Below are 19022 nucleotides of genomic sequence, written 5' to 3'. Positions count from 1 at the left end.
CTACCATATATCATTTAATAAGCATTCTGCAAAAATATTTCTTACTTTACTTTTCATTATCTGGTTTTTCCGAGGGAAAAAAAATGGAAGGTACAAGAGTGCTTAAAGAGAGTTGAGTGTGCATATACAACTGTAATAGTCCTCTTCTGAATTCACAAAATGATGTACAGCTAATATTTTGCTTGAAACATTGCAAATTAAAAGCATTTTATTAGTCTTCATTCTTCAAAACAATCAGTGGTTTAAACTGTTCTTATATATTAAATAAAGAAGATTTTACATAAACCCAGTGGACAGAATGGAAAAGGAAAATAATATTAGTGTTTTTCCTTATGTTACTGAAAAAGATGTATACCAGACTATGTGATAAGGTGTAGAAAACTGTACCACTGGTCACTGACGTCACAAAACCCATGAAAAATAAACAGTTATTGTACGGTAATCAGAAGTAAGTAAAAGAAAACAATTAACTTGGGGTATAACATTGGTATAATAAAAATATGATAACTGAATCACTGAACAGTGAAATACCAATTGTTTTTAACCTGCAAGGGAAACAGAATTTTGTTCAAAAAATAGGAGGTAAAAATCTGACTGAAGCAAATCCAAGAGAATTAACCACTATTTGTTCAAAGAATCAGGAGTGTCGAAAAAATTGAGGGTTCAAATAACTGAAATTGCACTGTAAAAATAATACCTGTACATATTAAGTTTTCATAATTCATTACTCACTACCAAATTTGAAAGTTTTCTTTTAATTAAAAGAGATGGCTGATAAGAAGTTTGACCTTTTATCTGTTAAATCACAGTTATCAACAGAAGCCACAGTCTGGTTGCATTAAATATGGCCTGAATATCAGCCATCTCCTCTCCATATTATTGGTGAGTGATGGGAAATGTATACAGGGAATGCCCCTTGCTCAGCATATTTCTGTTACGCCTCTTTATCAGTTGAATAGTTATAAGAATGATTGAGTGACAGTGCTCTGTTGCTTATAAACACAGCTAGGCCCAGACATCCAGTGGCCAATCTCTGTTGTACACACCATGCTAGAGCGATAGCCCTACATGGCCATGCAACTAATTAAAATCTTTACTGCTGAAGAAAAATGTTACATGCCCAGTAAGTGCCTATTCTATTTGGTTCCTGCCATCATAAACATTGATAAAAAGGTAAGAAATTAAATACACAACTGGATCTATCCCTTGATAGGAAAAGTGCCCCGAAACGTTCACACAAGAATGCATAATTTACAAGTTTATGAACTGCCTCAACAAAAACTTCCATTAACAAAGTGATTCTTGAGCTATACAGTGTTTTCATCACATCTGTCATGATCTGTGATGGTAAATAAAAAGCTTACATCAATTTATTTTTTGTTACGGCTAAAACACAAGGTCTAAATCTACCAGAAAAGGTTACACCCTCTGTGCATGGCTTTTGTGCCCAGGCAGTGGCAGATTTTAAAACACTCCTGAGGGAAGGTTCATAATTTATGCATATGGGGGCCTATGATTATTTATAAAATTCTCCCTTTCATATTTTGGAACCCACCCCCCCCCCCCCCCTCCACCCGATGCATTTCTGGAGTCTTAACATTTAATGACATTTGCATTATAATTACCGGTAACTAATAAATTTCACTTTAAAAAATCCTTTACTAAAAATTAAAATGATATAAAGGCTGACATTCACTGCATAGAGAATGCAGTGGTTTTATGTCATAAACCACATTTATATAAATAGCTGTTGATTGCTTTGCCAAGGAATCATTCTAATATTCCATGCACAATAGTTACATTGTTCTAGCCCTCTACCTTCTTTTTTTAAAAAAAAATGTTCAGTCATCATACAAATTAATTGTAACTGTATAATCTCTTTAACATACCAATAGATTGTCTTTAAAAATCAATTTTTTCTGGAGAAGAAATACAATTGCAGCCATTTTTAAATGTGATCTATATCACAAATAATGTTGTTAAGATAATGTTGTTTGATGAAGTCAGGTTCCAAGATGCTGAAATGTCCAGAATTTGGAGACTCTGATTACCTCATCAGGATACATCGAGCACATGAAGACAGTGGCCAGGGGGAATCTGAAAGAAATAATTCTGCAGTTGGAGGTGCTAGCCATTATCGATAGCATTTCTATAAAATGGGAATATAATTTTTCATGTCAAATCAGATGGAGAAATTTAGAAGATAGCTGTGACTAGCTGAGTACATGAAAATCCCGAAGATAAAGAATAGAGAGAAATGCATGGAGGGTTGGTCATGACAACATTGCGCATTGAAGATGCACCTGTTCTGTCAGATTACATTAAAGGGCATTTGTAACAAAGAAGGAGGACGCATTTTTTTTTCCAATTCTACCCAGCTAATCATAATTTCATGAAGGAATAAGAAAGTTCAGCGAAAAACATATCCCAGGCTATAATTATTTTTCTTGAATTTGTGACCATAAAATAAATGATCACCATGATGTCTGAGAGTTATACATGGAATTTGTCAAAGATAGTCCTACAAGGTTAAGAAAGAGCAGCAGTGCGCTTCATGCAAAAATTGGTTGGCTGGCTCCATGATGGGCAGAAAATTATTCCACACCCTTTCCCGGATGAAGAAAAAACAAGGTACAAATTAAAGTGTCTTTGAATCTCTGGCTACTTCTTTAGACGAAACAGCACAACCAGTTGATTACTTTATGCCTAGAGCGCAAATAAAAAAATCATTCAATGAAGGAAAGCTGAACACAGTGAAGGAAATTACAGACTTTTCTTCTATAGTGTACCTTTGTGGCTTCTGAGGAGCTAGTTAAAATATACCTAGACCATTTAAATCATCTCCATTTCTCCAACGATTTGCAAAATCAAGCAACCATCGAGAACTGACGAAACCGAGAACAAGGATTACAATAAAAATATTGGAGAGAGTTACTACTATTGACTACAGGGTTAAAATCTCTTTATGGTTTTGAACTTGACGTTTACTTAAAATCTGATTTATCTGATCATCAAAGTGATGGAGACGACACTGTTGCTGTGGGTGAAACATGGTGCAGTGAAAGTGAGGGGATGTTTAGTGAGAGTGAGTGATGATAGCGAGAGTGAACTTGACCATCCCCGGCGAAGAAAAGGTGCAGCACTAGAAGTGGACGGAGTGCCACATGCTTTGCGTTAAATTGGTGAATTGCTTAACCCTAGATAGTATAGAAAAGTGCTTAGACCTTAATAATATTTTTTGTTGCTTAACCGGCAGGGGAATTTTGCTGAATGCTGAATGTTGCATTTTATGCTACCTATGACAGTTTAGCATTAAAGGGGAAGTATCACGAAAATTTGATGTAATTTCAAAACCGAAAAATGGTTGCCTGACAACAGGAACAAAAAAATTGGTGGCTAGGTTTGATATAAATTATCACCCCAGTGCAAGAAAACTGTTGATTAGTGCCTCTGGCCAGGGACAGAGTAGGTTGCAATGGATTGAAACTTCAAAAATATTAGACCAATGTTTTTCAAGTTCTCGTATTTTTGTTTCCAAAATGTGCTAGAACAAATCATGAGTCGTTCCTGTCAAGAATTGAGTTGATTTTTCTCCTCTCATTGTTCTAGAATTACTTTGTAGTAAAGTGAAGGTCTTATTTCACCATTTTTAACAAAAGAGGTCAATTAAACCCCATGGTACTTCCCCTTTAAGCAACGAATGAAGTTATTTAGGTCTAAGCACTTCTCTTTTAACTGTCTAGGGTTAAACACTGGTTATACAGACATTTAGCTTTAAGTTGTTGTTATGGCAGCCATTCCATCAAAGGACTTCTATGAATTCGGCATTCAGCATTCTGCAAAATACTCCTGCCGCTTCAAAATCAAACTTTAAATTATACTCGGCTTTATGTGAATACATATACTACCTGTTATATAAGGTAGTAAGGTATCCTTTTGAACCCAAAAACCCATTTCAGTAAAAGAGGCATTCTAAGCTACATGATTATGCAAGTGGGGTTCCAAAATCAAGTATCAAAATATTGCTCGTATGTACACTGAAGGTAAATATTCAGGACGGGTACTTCCTCCTATAGCTTCCTATTGATATATTTTTTTTTCTGTTGTTATTATTCTTTTTCAAGGCGAACTTGTGTATATATAGCAATCAGTACAGAGATAAACTAAACAACGATCTTTAAAAAATTTGCACAAACAAGCGAATAAATATAATAATACTCACAAATCTTAATCTTTGCCCTTACATCCTATTCTTTTAAGTATTTGTGTTTGTTCTCTGTAAAGATTGCCACAAATAAATGTTAAAATAGAAATATATGCGAGAAAAAACTTTTCAGTAGTTTTCACAGTGTATTGCAAGACGTTTGTTAGACTAACTATATTTTTACCTGAGAATCAAATTTTCTTAAATGCAGCAAAACCGGATGAGATAAGAAAATAAACCTCCGAGGGAAATAACAAACATGGACCAAAAATGAGCACAAGAGACTGCTCTGGCGTTAGCAGTAGCTTTTACAAAAGTTAAACAAGTTGCAGTGTCAACACTTCAAGAAAAACAATATCTTGCAAAACAGCAAATTAAAGTTCTGTCAACAAAATCACATAAAATAACATACTCGCCTCTTTGAAGATCGATAACAAGTCCTTTTATTTCATTGCTGATTTTTCGTTCGTTTTACAACGTTGAGTAAACGAAAAATTTTACTTCAAGGGGAAAAATGCAACGTTTCGTCGCGTCCATCGGATCAGAGTAAAATGATTTCTCTTCGGCCGCTGTTTGTTATACCGCCTCCAAAAGAGTCCATATGTTTCCCCCGCCGCTAGTTGCCCTGCTCTTTTTCCCGCTGTTGAAAAGCAAAATTGGAGGAGATTAGAAAATAAAACTCTAAGGAAAAAAAAATAAAAAAAGCCCGAAAAAATGAGCGAAAAAGACTACTCTAAAATTAGCAGTATTAAGCTAAACTGCGTGTCAGACAGTGCAAGAAATCAGTATCTTGCAAACCAGCAAAGATTTTTCAACAAAATCACATGGATATACTCGCCTCTTCTGAGGATAACCAGTCCATTTATTTCACTGCTGATTTTTTCGTTCGTTTTACAACGCTAAGTGAGCGAAACATTCCACTTTAAGAGGAAAAATCCAACGTTTTGTCAGGCCGGATCGGAGTAAAATGAGTTCACTTCAAGTTTCGGTTGCTGTTTATGCCAACTCTCCCACCGGCCGCGAGTCGTATTTATACTCTTTCTCCCGCTGTTGGAAGGCAAAATTTGGAGTAGATTAGAAAATAAAACTCCAAGGGAAATAATGAACATGGACCGAAAAAAGTGAGCTCAAAAGAATCCTGGGAAGTAAGCAGTATTTAGCAGTAGACGGCGTGTCAACACTGCAAAAACAACAAGTTCTTGCAAGACAGCAAACAAGCAAAGTTTTGTCAACAAAATAACATGAATATACTCGCCTCTTCTGAGAATAACCAGTCCTTTTATTCTAATTCCTGATTTTCCATTCGTTTTACAACATCAAGTCAGCGAAACGTTTCACTTCAAGAGGAAAAATTCAACGATTCGTCGCGCTGGGTCCGAGTAAGATGGTTCCACTTCAAAGTTCTGATGATGTGTGAGTCGATTTGTTTCTCCCGCCGCTAATCGACTTGCTGTTTCTCCCGCTGTCGGCTACATAACTTGACTTTGTATTTTGTTGTCTTCAAAATGTCTTTTTGTATTTCGTAAAAGCAACTTCCCGCCATAGTTAGTAGAGGGAGACGCTAAACAAACAATGGTCGCGGCACGATTGCAGCACAACTTCACACAATCTGAGTTTTCCTGTGGTACTAACTAATTGTAGTTGTTTGGCCCGAAAGTCGACTCGCCCGAAAGCGTTTCGCCAGAACTTGCGTCGATTCGCACGACGAAATACACCGTATTCACAAATTCCATATGGATTTCATAATTAGTTCAAAGTTTTCACTTCGCGGTAAAATTTCCCGCTAACAAAAATAAATCAGTTAAATAATATTTGTTACAAGTCGACATAGCTATTTGTCTTGAAATCATAATCAATCATCCCCTAACATCTCGGAGAAACTCGGCACCTCAACGTAAGGACCTCTTTTAGTTTGTTTGAACAATTTTTACTGATTTTACATCCGCTCGTTTTATCGTGTAGACCTTATAGTTATTTCTTCTAATGTAAGTTTTCCATTTTATTATTTAAAACATCGCTCTAATCGACGTGAGTCCGGGCGATATACCGTCGGGCGAATCGACTTTCGGGCGAAACAACCGCTGCGCTGCGTACGTCGTACGGACGGTCGCATGGACGGACACAAGTGACGTCATAACCAAACCAAATTTTCTCGCATTCACGGGTTACCAAATTCTCTTAGCTATGGGGCTCCGCTGCGCGCGCCTGCGGCGCGCGCGAGAGCTCCGCTATTAATAAATTAAAAATTTGTACGATAATATATATTCAGCCAAGTTCGCGGGATGATTTATTAATGATCATGTCAGTCTCAATGACCATGTGATCAAAAATGAGTAACGCTGAGGACGTGAAAATGGAGAAAGAAGTTGAACTTCTCAAATACCGCGTCAAATGACGATGTTGTTGATGATGTTGCCAACGGAACAGGAAGCTGGTATAGAGCACAACGTATGCTCGTTACAAAAAGGCAGGAGCTTTGTACGTTCTCTTTGTTTTTGTTAGAGTACTAGATTACTGTCTTAAGCCATTGAGTCACACGAAAGTTTTATTGGATAAAGTCGCCGCAGTGGTGTCTTCAGAAACCTCCTCTCTTATCTCTATCGGGGTCTGGGGTCCGTTTATGTACATGTGCCCCTTCTTCAACTCTTTATTTGTAAATAACCCCAGACTTCCTGGTTAGGGCAAGGTATACAACCTTGCAAAAATGTTAAAAGCCTTGCTCAGTTCAAATTCATGTTTTAAGACCTACCCTGCAAGCAGAAGGTTCTTTCTGGCAAGTCTTTTAGCATGTACGAAGTCGTTCGCGTCTCTAGTATTTCCTGTAGTCGGCTAGACGCGAACGACTTCGTACATGCTAAAAGACTTACCAGAAAGAACCTTCTGCTAGCAGGGTTTTTAAGACCACCATAAAGCCTGGCAGTCACACCTACAGCAACCTTACATGTAGTTTCTGGCTAGCTTTAACTTTCAATGTACTTGTTGCAGGTATTCGGATAACTTGTTCTGGTGGCCAGCATTTAGAAAAAACTGTTCACTCAGTTTTTTCTCTCCTGCTCACTTGAGCAGCTGGGTTATCTTGGGTGGGGACATGCCTCCTTGTAAGCTCAGACTCAGCAGCAATCTTCTGCAGCCAACTCTCCACAAATTTTTAGTACTGACCTTCACCTTTGATACGAACTAGAACCATGGTGCTGTATAGCCTGTATACGTAATTATGCATCCAAACAAACTGGGTGAGATTGATCGTATTCGATCAGCAAGGCTATGTGTAACAGCGATCTGTCTGGGAAAACTCTGACCCCATTTAGCTGTGCGTCCCAAACCAACTTTTAACGCACAAAGTACGTTACACACACTTTCATATGCTACCAGATTTACAAACTGGTAATACCTACACCTTCTGGAGGATACATTCCACTTAGTTGGTCTGCACCTCACTCGGAAAAGGAGATAATAATCTCATATAGTTCTTTGCTCCCTCGCAGTACAATAAAGTTGATCGAACTATGTGGTTTGCCCTTAGTTGCTGCCGTTTGAATAAGTGCTCTCCTCATCCACTGGTAGTAGAGCAAGCACAGGCACATATGACTGCCACCTCTAGTGTGAAGGTTACGACCTTAAAAATCTCTACAGCTTGTCGTTTCAGGTCTCTTGCCTTTTTCAATGTCACCCCACGACTTATCTTGTCATCAACGTCGAGGCGTTTTCATATTTCAGCTACTTCATGAGAACTGCGTTCTTCTTACGTGTACAAGCGGTAATTGTTTACACCACCCAGACGAAAGGGAGATAGTGCTCTTTTAAATCGCAATGCCTTAATCTCTGAATGTTCTCCTGGCATCTAATTAAGCTGTGGGGCAGCACGTGCTTGTCAGAGAGATCTTCCACAACTGCTACGGGATGTTACGAAATCTTAAAGCAAGTTCTAAAAATTTTTGTGCAACGAACGCCCAAGGAATAAACTCCCTATGCTGGGTGATCAGCTGCGTCCACAACATCTTCAGCTTTTTGTCCTTGGATGATTTCACTGTAGGCCTGATCCGCTCATGTCCGTTCCAACTTCCTCGTAAGATTTTTCAGGCTACAAAGATCTCCTTGCTCATCACAAGGGAGTGGAGAGTGGTTGACCTGCTATAGCTTCTGACTGGTTGCCAATTAGTAGGCTAGTATTAGTTTTATCCGAAAGTACAACCCAGCGACCAGAATAACCTGGAAGCCATAATTTATTCACTATTCTTGTGATGGGCTTCCGTAATCTTCAAATGAGAATAGATTTTTTGTCAAATTTCGCACTGGGGATTTTCCAGGTTAAGGAGTTCTCTTCGCTTAAAGCATGTCAACTCATTTGGCCTTAATATCCGTTGGTCATTTTCCTAAGATCCCTAACAACGTGTCAGAAGTATAACAACTAGATGAAACAGAATCTAGCAACACGCAACATTCCTTACCATCACTCTTAACAACACAAGAGGAGAAACGACCTTATCATCATCAAGAGAGCAGATAACACTTTCTCCCCTGTGCTGTTCATCGGGACAGACAGTTGTGTTTTTTTCCTTAACAGAGTTGAAATCACTTTTCAATTGGACTTTGAACTGCTCCGTGTTGAGGCCCAGCACAGTTAAAAGGCAGGCAGTAATAATTCTTATTATATGGCTGGCTCCGCGAGCGGGCAAGATGAGTCAAATCCTGCGCTGTGATTGGCTACCCGAGCGGGCAAGATGGAGCTATCTTGCCCGCTCGGGATTACCCGTTGCCCGTCCGCTTGGCATCGAAAGTTTAATCCCAACAACAATGCGGGTTTTCTTCGATTTTCCCGTTGTTTTGGGGGAAAACGCTCACTAAAAAGCTCACTAAAGGAAAGGAAAGAGAATGGAATCGTCCTGGTGTAGTGAAAACTTTGTTTCAGCTACAATGAATGTGAGTTGAATCGGTGAGTTGCTCTGCGTGTAGTATTTTAGATAGAATTGATTTTGAAAAACTTATTGCCTCAAGTCGACTGCCAAATTGATAAGTTCTCTAGGTTTGCAATGACTGTATTTAAATCATAGCGTAGTGGTAGTTGCAGTTAGTGTTTAAAGCAGTTCGGAAAAGTATTTTTTTTTTTAAGTTCGCCGAAGAAGCTCACGTTTTTAATTTAGCCGCGTCTTGCTTGTTGTAAACAAGAAAATCTTGTCAAAGTTTCGCCCAGTTTTCTGATTTACCTGCTCTTTTTTTCGGCTTATGTTTGCATATAATCTCAAAATCTATTGTTTCATTCAAGAATTAATGATTGGAGGCCAAAAACTGTGAAAACATTTTTATTATTTACACCACCGCGCGATCGGCTGAAAATGGCGAGTTTGCCGGATTCTATTCAAATCTTCCCGTTCTTGCGAGGATCTAAATTTTTCGTTCTCAATAATTGTTTACTCCCTTTAAACCATTATAAAGTTAGAGCCCTAAGATAATTTAGGATTCGTTGTTTTCCACGATTACATGCTAATCCAAAAATGCACTGAAAATAAATCTTGCACCGGCCGGCTATGAAGAATTTCTTTCCGAGTAGAGCAGTTTCATGCCGTGTTTTGTTTTGTTGTTGTAGTTTTAACTTGATGGTAAAGCCATATAATAAATCCTTTATTGACCAAGCTTGTTCGGTCAAGATGGCTGGATATTGGCCTCGTTCTTTTTTTGCGTTTTTATGGACCTCGACTTCGTCTCGGTCCATAAAAACGCAAAAAAAGAACTTGGCCAATATCCAGCCATCTTGACCTCACGCTTGGTCAATAACGCATATATATGCCGATATTCTTGCCGTACGCGCAAACAGGTGGCTTGGCTTCTTGCTGTCTCGTGTTGTAAGCATGTGCAAGCGCGAGCGAGTGATCACAATTTGGCAGTTCTCATGAATTAGACTCCACAGGGTTTCATTGCATGCAACTTTGGTAGTATAAACTATAAAGTAACTGCAAGGCTTTACAAAGATTTAGTTGGCCAATTTCACATGAATTAGGTACACTGTAACAGAAAGAAATTATAGACGGATATATGTGCCGGACAATAGATAAATAAAATTTAAAGAAGAGTTTTGTCCAAAACAAGTCGAAACATTTCTCGCATCATCAAGATCACTATTGCCTGTGACACCCCTTTGTGAGCTCCCATATAGTATCACTACTTCCCCCCCCCCCCCCCCACCCGTTTCCCCAACCCGCTCACCTGGCACGTCAAGCAGCCAAACGCACGTCCCCAATACTCAGTTACCTGGCATTTTACGAAATCACAGTACGGCGTTTTGATGTTTTGCTTTTGGCAAACATGTTCCCATTTCATGCCTCCTAGAATTCATTCGTTGGTCTCGTGATAGTCATTTCAATCCAGCAATGTCACATTGGTCATAATTTCGATTGCACTCGACCATTTCAGATTTAACCAGAGGTTTACTTTCACATTCTAATAAATAGATGCAAAGTCAAGCTATTCAACAACAACAAAAAAAAAGTTAGCACCAAAATGCCAGTGCGAAAAAAGTTCAAATGATACCGTGGCTATCGTATGATATTAGTTTTGATTTAGGAAGCTTCTCAGTTTGAAAGAAGAAGAAAGCTAAGAGAAACTACATATGGAATCTGAATTTTAGTAACTCTTTCTAGTTTGATTCGCCGGTCTTTAGAAAACTTCCGGACATCTTAAGGTTTCTTCATCAATATGCCGTTTCCATTATAGCTTATGAGACATTATATTCACCTGAATCTTTCCCTCCGTCTGTATCTCGCAGCTTGTTGTATTCATTGACAGACTTCCTCATTAGTTCCACCAATTTCTGGTTTTTCTTGTCAATCTAACATCAGTCAAATTTATAACACGCATGTTGAAAAAGAAACAAAAAGCTTGCAAATTCTTCAAACATGTTTGCTTGTTTCTTTTGTGTTTCTTTCACTTTCTATCTTTATCTTATTCATGGGGGGTTTAAGTTCAACAACGAAACTGGACTGAATTGTCACGAAGACTAAAGAATTTAGGTTTTTTATGAGACTTAAGCAAGATGGTACGAACACAAAAGCAAGAACGAAAGACTATTGTAAAGTTCGAACACGACAAATCATTTCAATGGGAGCATTTGTAGTGAAGGATACTGCTAATCCCTTTTTACACCACCTGATAGCTTCTTCAAACTGTCTCAGCTGAAAACATGCACTTGCTCCTAATAAAGAGGAAAAAAAGAGTTCATCATCATTCTTGGCTTATTAAAGAAGGCAATAGCTCATTGAAAGACAACATAAGTGAGAACCTTTGTTTGCAGTTAAGTTCCTAAACAATCGCGCGCTCCGCGTTACTTTAGGATGAGCAGTGTTTAACTACCGCTACCCAGTTCAGAGGCCATAAAAGGTCTCAGGGATTTTCATAACACCAACGGGAATATTTCTACAGAATCTTGCACATAGAGCAACCTTTATAAGGCCATGTCACTAACGACTCTAAAACAAATTTGCTAGATTTTTCTACCACCAAAATTGATATCTATCCTTACTATTAAAATGCAATTTGAATGATCTAGTTTATTTTTACCCAACCCACATATTTCAATTGCTATTGTCAGTAAGCGACTAACATGTGCTAATTTGAAAACCATATCAGGCGACACCATACCTCCTTTTTTCAACTGGTCATAAAATTGATGTGAATTTTCAGTATCAAAACACGATAAATTTTATCACCGTGGTTGATACACTGAAACATTTACCTAGCCGGGCTCCGCGTGATAATGGCGCGTGCACAGATCCGCATGGACAAGAAAACTGGGGTGTTTACCATTTACGCAAACCACCTGGGTGGAAATTTTCGGCATGGATACGAAATGATTTAGCTTGTCTTAACAGAATATGGATAACATGCAAAATGTATGAACAACAGCTGTAAATCCCAAAAGGAGTAATAAAAGTGCATCACTTTGACCAGAACCCCATAATTTAAGAAGTACTCCAAATGGAATGATGCGTACCATTTGATTTTCCAACTGGAATTTCCGTGTTTTCCATGTAAATGGTAAGCACCCCTGGTAACCCACTAATACCAGAAATTTTGGTAAGGTTATGACGTCACTTTCCTTTGTCCGACTGTCCGTACGCAGCACCACAGGAAAATCAATGCGAGTGACACATTTAATTACGGAAAGCTGCGCTTCCGCCTGCGTTTATTTGGTGGGAAGTTGCATCGCCAACTGCGTTTAATAAGAAGAACAAAAAAATATGTCGAAGACAACAAAATACAAAGTCAATTTTTGTGACCAACGGCGGGAGAAAGAACAAGGCGATTAAGGGCAGGAGAGAAAAACGATTCTTTAAGAGCGGCTGCCTCTAAGAATCGAGAACCGCACTTCACCGACCACTAGTTCGAACTTCTATTATAATAATTTCATTGAGCATTGCGGCGTATTTTGCGGGCTAAAATGAAGAATTCAGCGGGCTAAAATATATTTTAGCCCGCTACTCTGAGCCAATAAGAAAGAAGAAAAAAACGTAGCCAGCCAATCAGAATTGGAAGCCATTCAACTGTTCGCGCCGTTTTCTTGTTTGTTTGACTGGAAGCGCTGCCATCTGCAAAGAGATTGTTTTGAGCTACAAAATCGATGGAAAACCTAACGGAGAAGCAAATTCTCAGTCGTCTGAGCTAGGTGAAGAGGACTTTAATACAGAAACTCGTGGGCGATGGGTGGAAATAATGCCTGTAGTAGCTCCACGGCCGGAGGCGAGGTGAATGTAACGTGTCTTCTTTGAGCGAAACCAGCTCAGTTAACTTGCACAATTAATTTTAACAGTCGTAAGAGACTATTTCTTCGCAGTTTACAAAATTCTGTTATTTTCCTTTTGAAAACTTAGAAGCAAAGATTCTTATGACAAAATTTGCAGTGTTCTACCAAAGTTTTAACTTTTTGTGACAACGAAAGCTTTTGTACAATAAAATAAACACGATTCCGGCAGCGTTCACAGAAGATATCGCGATCGCTTACTGTACTGTCTTTGATTCCTTTTGTGAATGCCCTCTGAAATTATTATAATAGTAATAGGGTTGATGTTCTTGGGCGTAAATATGTTTTTGGCCCTTCTCAGAACTCATTTTAGCCCTCGCCTGCGGCTCGGGCTAAAATGAGCCTGAGTCGGGCCAAAAACATATTTACGCCCGCGAACATCAACTCTATTGTTATAATATCTCGACTGAAGATACCTTTGGATTTACTATTTTCGAAAATCATATTTTAATGTTCTAAGATATTTTTTTTAAAGAAAATTACAAGATTTTGAAAATGCGTCCTAGGTGTGGTCAAAAACCGCGAAAATTTAGGTCCAAGTACGTAACCCCGCTCACGGTGTGAAATAACCCAATGAACTTACTTATGAAATAACTCAATGAACTTACATGATATTACATGGTCACACGGAGGTGCGAAATTTCTCTTCGAGTGTTGAAAAATATTTCACAAGTGAGCGCAGCGAAAGAAAGAAATATTTTAAAAGAGGAATTTCGAATCTCCAGGCCGCCATGTAAATTAAAGTTTTCGTTAGTGTGACATTTTCTTAGTTCATCCATTTTTAATATTTTTTCATATTTAATATTTTGTCATTTTTTACGCAGTACCCTATTGAAAACCACATTAGTAAAAAAAAACTTTCTTATCTCATCTTATCTCATTACGTAAACACCAATGAAATACCAAATCATTGCAAAAGCACGATTTATTATGTAACCATAGCAACTGTGATCTTTTCACGTGTGAAGGTGTCATGTTTTCAGGCGAAAGCTCACCTGGCATTTCATTGGTGTTTCCAGCTGTTTCGACAAAGGTTGTCCAATAAAAAGCATAAAAGGGTGCGCGACAATGCGAGAAGGTAGTCTGGGAAACACCCAGTTAATTTCAGTAAAAGCTCAGAAGCCACAATGCCTGCCATCTCAAGTCTTCGCTGTACGGCCAAGGCGCTGGGTGCTTTCTAAAGCATGCACGTTGTGTAAGCTAGTCAAAATACCCTTGAAACTAATGCTTATTTTCATTAAAATAAGTGTTTCTGGTATTCAATTTTTCTAAATTAAATCTCATATCCCAAAAGACGAAGAACAGAAATTTATCTCTTCCTAGTATCAAGCTCTGATTCAAACTCTTCCCACTCAGGAAAGATAGAATAAGCGTGCGGTACTTGCGGCTCACAATTCACGTCACGAATTATGCGATCAATACACATTCGTGACATTTGGAGCCCATGAATGTTCCAAACATCACACGTGGTGCGCTAACACTAATCAGACTCACGGAAAACAGCCATTCAATGTTTTTCGATCCGAAATTTCTTTTCTATTCTGCTCTAAAAAATATATATATATATTCTGGTCAATTCACCTACGAGACATGTGCTACAAATTTGCATGCTATTTCGGTGTCGCAGGAGAAAAGTAGTGCAAATCAAAGTTTACAGCTCCTTAATCAGAACAGACAAACCTTGATCTAACACAAAGGGCATCCTTCTTCGGATGCTTATGTTCTACAAGCAGCGAGAAATGGAGAATTTTACTTCATTTGAAAGAATTTCCAGATAGCAACTTCAAGGTTCAAATTAATCAGAGGTGATATACTGTTGTGTATCGAATACTTTTTTACAAACAGAGAGCAATGTGCTGTCCTGAATGAAGAATGATCATCTCACCTCCCTGTCCTGTCCGGTGTACCGCAAGGCTCTGTAATTGGCCCAGCGATAGTTGTTTTACCATTATTGATTATTGTTAACTTACACGTCTGATGTAAGTATGTACCAATTTCTATTTAAAGACTAAAGGCCATTTGCTTGAAAATAAAATCCGATGGAAATCATCATCAATACATATGAGCAGAACATTTGAAATTGAAAGAGTCCATAGGATTAGCACAAAGAAAGGTTATAGGAAACCCCGACCTACTGTTAAGAAATCCCTTCGATAACAAAATAAGGAGTTTATGAGGAGGTCTGCAAATGTTCTAAAGAGAACTCAATTTGGGACTGCAGAGCATCCCTTAAGAAATCGAAGAAGCAAGGAAAACTCTCTCCCCGGTCATAAAAAAAAACTAAGACAGAAGGTCACAGGTCTTCTCTAATTACGGATAAACTTTATATTTCTGGGCAACGATACCAAGGGAATATCGAATGTCTCTGTAACGCAGGAATCTGCTCGCAAGGATTAATAGGTAAATATATTTCCCCCCATATATCGATACTATTGTCCCATATTTTCAAAATAACATTTTCAACTGGAAAAATAGACCAACCATAAGTAGCTATATTAACGCCTGTGTGTAAATCATCGGATTAAAGCGGTATTTCTAATTACAGACTGTCTATCCATTTTATTTTTTTGCGAAAAAATTTGAAAAGCTTATTTACAAAAACCTACGTTGATAAAACAAGATCTGATCATCAATATCACCATCAAAATAAATTTAAAAGAAAAACTCAACAAATCAAGCGATAATTAAACTTGGAGATAATATATGTAACAAGGGATGTCGATGAAAATAAAAATGTAGTTGGTATATTTGATGACTTATCAAGGTGTTTGCATGGATACAGCAAATCACACAATTTTGTTAAGAAACTAAACTTCTATGGCACACGTGGCAATTGTCACGCATGGTTAAGAGATTAATAGGAAAACAGAAAGCAAATTAGATAGAAGAAAGATCCTCGCAGTTTGTACGCAACTTCAGCAGTTGCGAAAAGAGAGCCTGAAAAAAAATTCAGGCTTGAACGGGATTCGAACCCATGACCTATGCGATGCCGGTGCAGTGCTCTACCAACTGAGCTATCAAGCCAATTGGGAGCTGGTCATATTGTGAGTTCATACTGTACCCGTGAAGGATGAATAAATTTCTCCTGAATAAGTTTCTCCTGTCGCCACCCTTAATTAAGACCTCACCTTCACTTGGCGATAGAGCATTTATAGCAGCCGCACCGAAATTGTAAAATTCTCTTCCTTACGACGTCAGAAGCACTTCGAACTTTAGTACTTTTAATCAGAAGCTTAAAACTGCACTTTTTACTCAAGCGTACGAATAAAGCTGTGATATATTTTATACACATACGTAAAGTTTATTGTTATTATTCATTAGTATTATACACAGCTTATATTTGTGAGGCGCATTTGAAAACTGTATAGTAGAATTTAGGCGACATATAAATAAATATTATTATATTATTATCAATGAATATGAATATATGAAACATCATATCTTGAACTGCAGATGAAACATTAGTTAGAAGAAAGATCCTCGCAGTTCGTACGCACCTTAACCAGTTGCGAAAAGAAATCCTGAAAAAAATTCAGGCTTGAACGGGATTAAACCCATGACCTCTTCGACCTTTTTCCGCAACTGCTTAAATTGCGTGCTACCTGTGAGGATCTTTCTACTAATTGGAGCAAGGCCGTGAAATGCTTAAAGGTAAACAAACAGATTTTAAATTAAACGCGAGACATGATAGGAAGCCAATGCAAGCTGAAAAGTGTTGGTGTAGTATGACAAAGATCATCCACGCAGCCGTGTTGTGTACACGCTAGACTTATGTTGTTGCACACATATAAGAGTAGTCAAAACGACTAGTGAAAGAGGCATGTACGACATTTTCAGTAGTTTGCTGCGACAAGTACTTCATTATATGCTTGATGTTATAAAGATGAAGAGTTTATTCACGTGGTCATTCACAGTTTATTCAGAGTCCAACCAGGCGCCCAAGTTCCTGGCTGATGAAGTTGGTGATACTTGATAGGAACCGACTGTGATTGCATCTATCTGCACCCTGCACAGCTGCTGACGCGTGCCGACCAGTAGCACCTCCATCATTGATCATTAGCTTATCTCTAGTCATCCAGGCTCGTAGATCTCTCATGCAGTCAGACATGGCAGCAAGTGCCATCTCTGTACCAGACGACGTGTCCAGGCGAAACGACAAGTAGAGCTAAGTTTCGTCATTAGGTAGTGGACTTCAGGAAGGTGATCTTTGGTGATATCGAACAGCTTAGATGTGTAGAGAGAGAAGAGGATTGGCCCGAGGCAGGACCCTCGGGGTACCACATGACGGAGGTCAAACATTTCGGTGAGCACAGCTTTGATGAACACTCGTTGCGAGCGATTGGAAGAGTAGGAGCGGGCTCCACCACTGACACAAAACTTGCTTTGCAAACGAGTGATCAGGGTCTTGTGACACACAAGTGTCTCAACAAAACAACTTCTCAACCATAGGGGTGTGTCACGAAGGACAACATGAGCTGACTAGCAAAATGTTTAAGTTTACTTTTGCAGTGTGCCGAAAATTTTATTTAATAATTATAGAATATAGTTCATGTCTAGAGCAATGTTTTAGGCCATACTTGGGTGCCACGTTTGAGAACTCTTACTCCAATCGAAGTCAATAATTCGTCTAGTTCGCTGCAATTATTCAATCGTCTTCTTAAGTATTCCTAATTCATATTGTTTCGATCAGAGAAAGTCTCAAATGATACAGAAGCGGCAAAAACGTTTAATAAACTATCGAATTCTTGGTTTTAAGGTTTTGGTAGCGCGAGGTAGTTTTCAGCGGTAGTTGAAAAACTTGCCACTGCCTTAGATTAGCACATTTTTGTCACAAGTAAAATCTGCGTATCGGGAAAAAAAGAAGCCTTTGGATCATTCAAACCGCATTTTAATATTAAGGAAAGTAGTTTTTGTGGTAGAAATATTAAAGGGATTTTTTTGAGTCCAAGATCGAGTGGGACATTCTTAATGATATGGCTCCTTTTAAATACGTTCTTCACAGTAGAATTTCATACAAGAGGCAAGTTAACATTGGAAGTTAACCTATTGCCATCCCGACCATCCATATTCAAACCCAATTTGAAATAAATTTAGTGAAGTAATACGGTAAATGTTTCCCCAACATTTGACTTTTATTGGTGTAGCCAATACCTTAGGCTGATTCTCAGACGATGCAGGTCGCTCGAGGTGAATGAAGTCCATCAGACGGGGAAGGGAGAGAGTGTGTGGCTGCGAGCGCCCTGGACCGTCTGAGAATCAGGCTATCAATACCCAAGCGTTCTGCCTTGGTAGAGAATCAAGGTCGCTTCTTTCGGGGTTTTCCAACAAACGTCACGTTTTATCGCGATTGGAGAAATCTATGGTATTTAGTATGGATGCTATTTTTGGCGAACTGGGGCTAAAAGAACTGGTCAGTTTGCATTTGTGATAACAACTTTTGTTTCCAGATGATCATTTGGTTGGGTTACTGCACCTTCTGGTTTCAGACTCCTCTTTTTAACTAATGGCTAAATTTGAACCACCGACCCTAAATTTTGAGTCCAAGGGGACAGGAAATGGAGAGAAAAGGGGTTGACCTTATTCGTCAAGGCCCTGTTGGAAGAAAGCCGATTAACGCTAGTCCCCGATTAAAAATTAACCGAAGTTCTAATCTCGCTCATTAAAAATGTTTTTAAAATCTTATTTAAAATCTTATTTTGGGCTAATGGTAAAGAAAAATCGTAAGCCACAACTTACAGGCAAAAATCTTTGAAAGAATCTTTATTTATATTAGTAATTAAAGTTGAGTCAAAGTTCCCATTAATCCGGGATAAGGTTAATCAGGCTTTGAACAACCGGGCCCATAATATTGGGAAATGTGGAAATTGAGGTAAAAACACTAAATTATTTGTGTGCAACATTCATGTCAACAGTATTGGTTTTATAATGGTGCCTTTTAAATGAGATGGACTATTCCGGAATCTACATAGGAAACTACGAAACAAATTATTTTGTTCAAACGGGTCTAACTTTTTAACGGTGTAGCGA

General features: G+C 38.4%; 2 protein-coding genes across 11 annotated transcripts in view; one reads left to right on the top strand and one right to left on the bottom strand.

The window, feature by feature from the left end:
* Positions 1–19022, bottom strand: part of LOC146488159 (uncharacterized) — a 538028-nt gene that overhangs the window by 14109 nt on the left and 504897 nt on the right. For all 7 annotated transcript variants that reach the window (XM_085121821.1, XM_085121804.1, XM_085121849.1 and 4 more), the window contains one exon: positions 10934–11027. In XM_085121821.1, the coding sequence (XP_084977947.1) occupies positions 10934–11027 (94 nt within the window). The remainder of the gene's footprint in view (positions 1–10933; positions 11028–19022) is intronic.
* Positions 1–19022, top strand: part of LOC146488171 (uncharacterized) — a 286546-nt gene that overhangs the window by 28215 nt on the left and 239309 nt on the right. The gene's annotated exons all lie outside the window — the stretch shown is intronic.

Source organism: Pavona decussata, unplaced genomic scaffold, assembly GCF_977016875.1.
Source record: "Pavona decussata unplaced genomic scaffold, jaPavDecu1.1 SCAFFOLD_11, whole genome shotgun sequence".
Taxonomy (NCBI): Eukaryota; Metazoa; Cnidaria; class Anthozoa; order Scleractinia; family Agariciidae; genus Pavona; species Pavona decussata.
The sequence above is the reverse complement of the archived record's forward strand: the minus strand, read 5'-3'. Positions and strand labels throughout refer to the sequence as shown.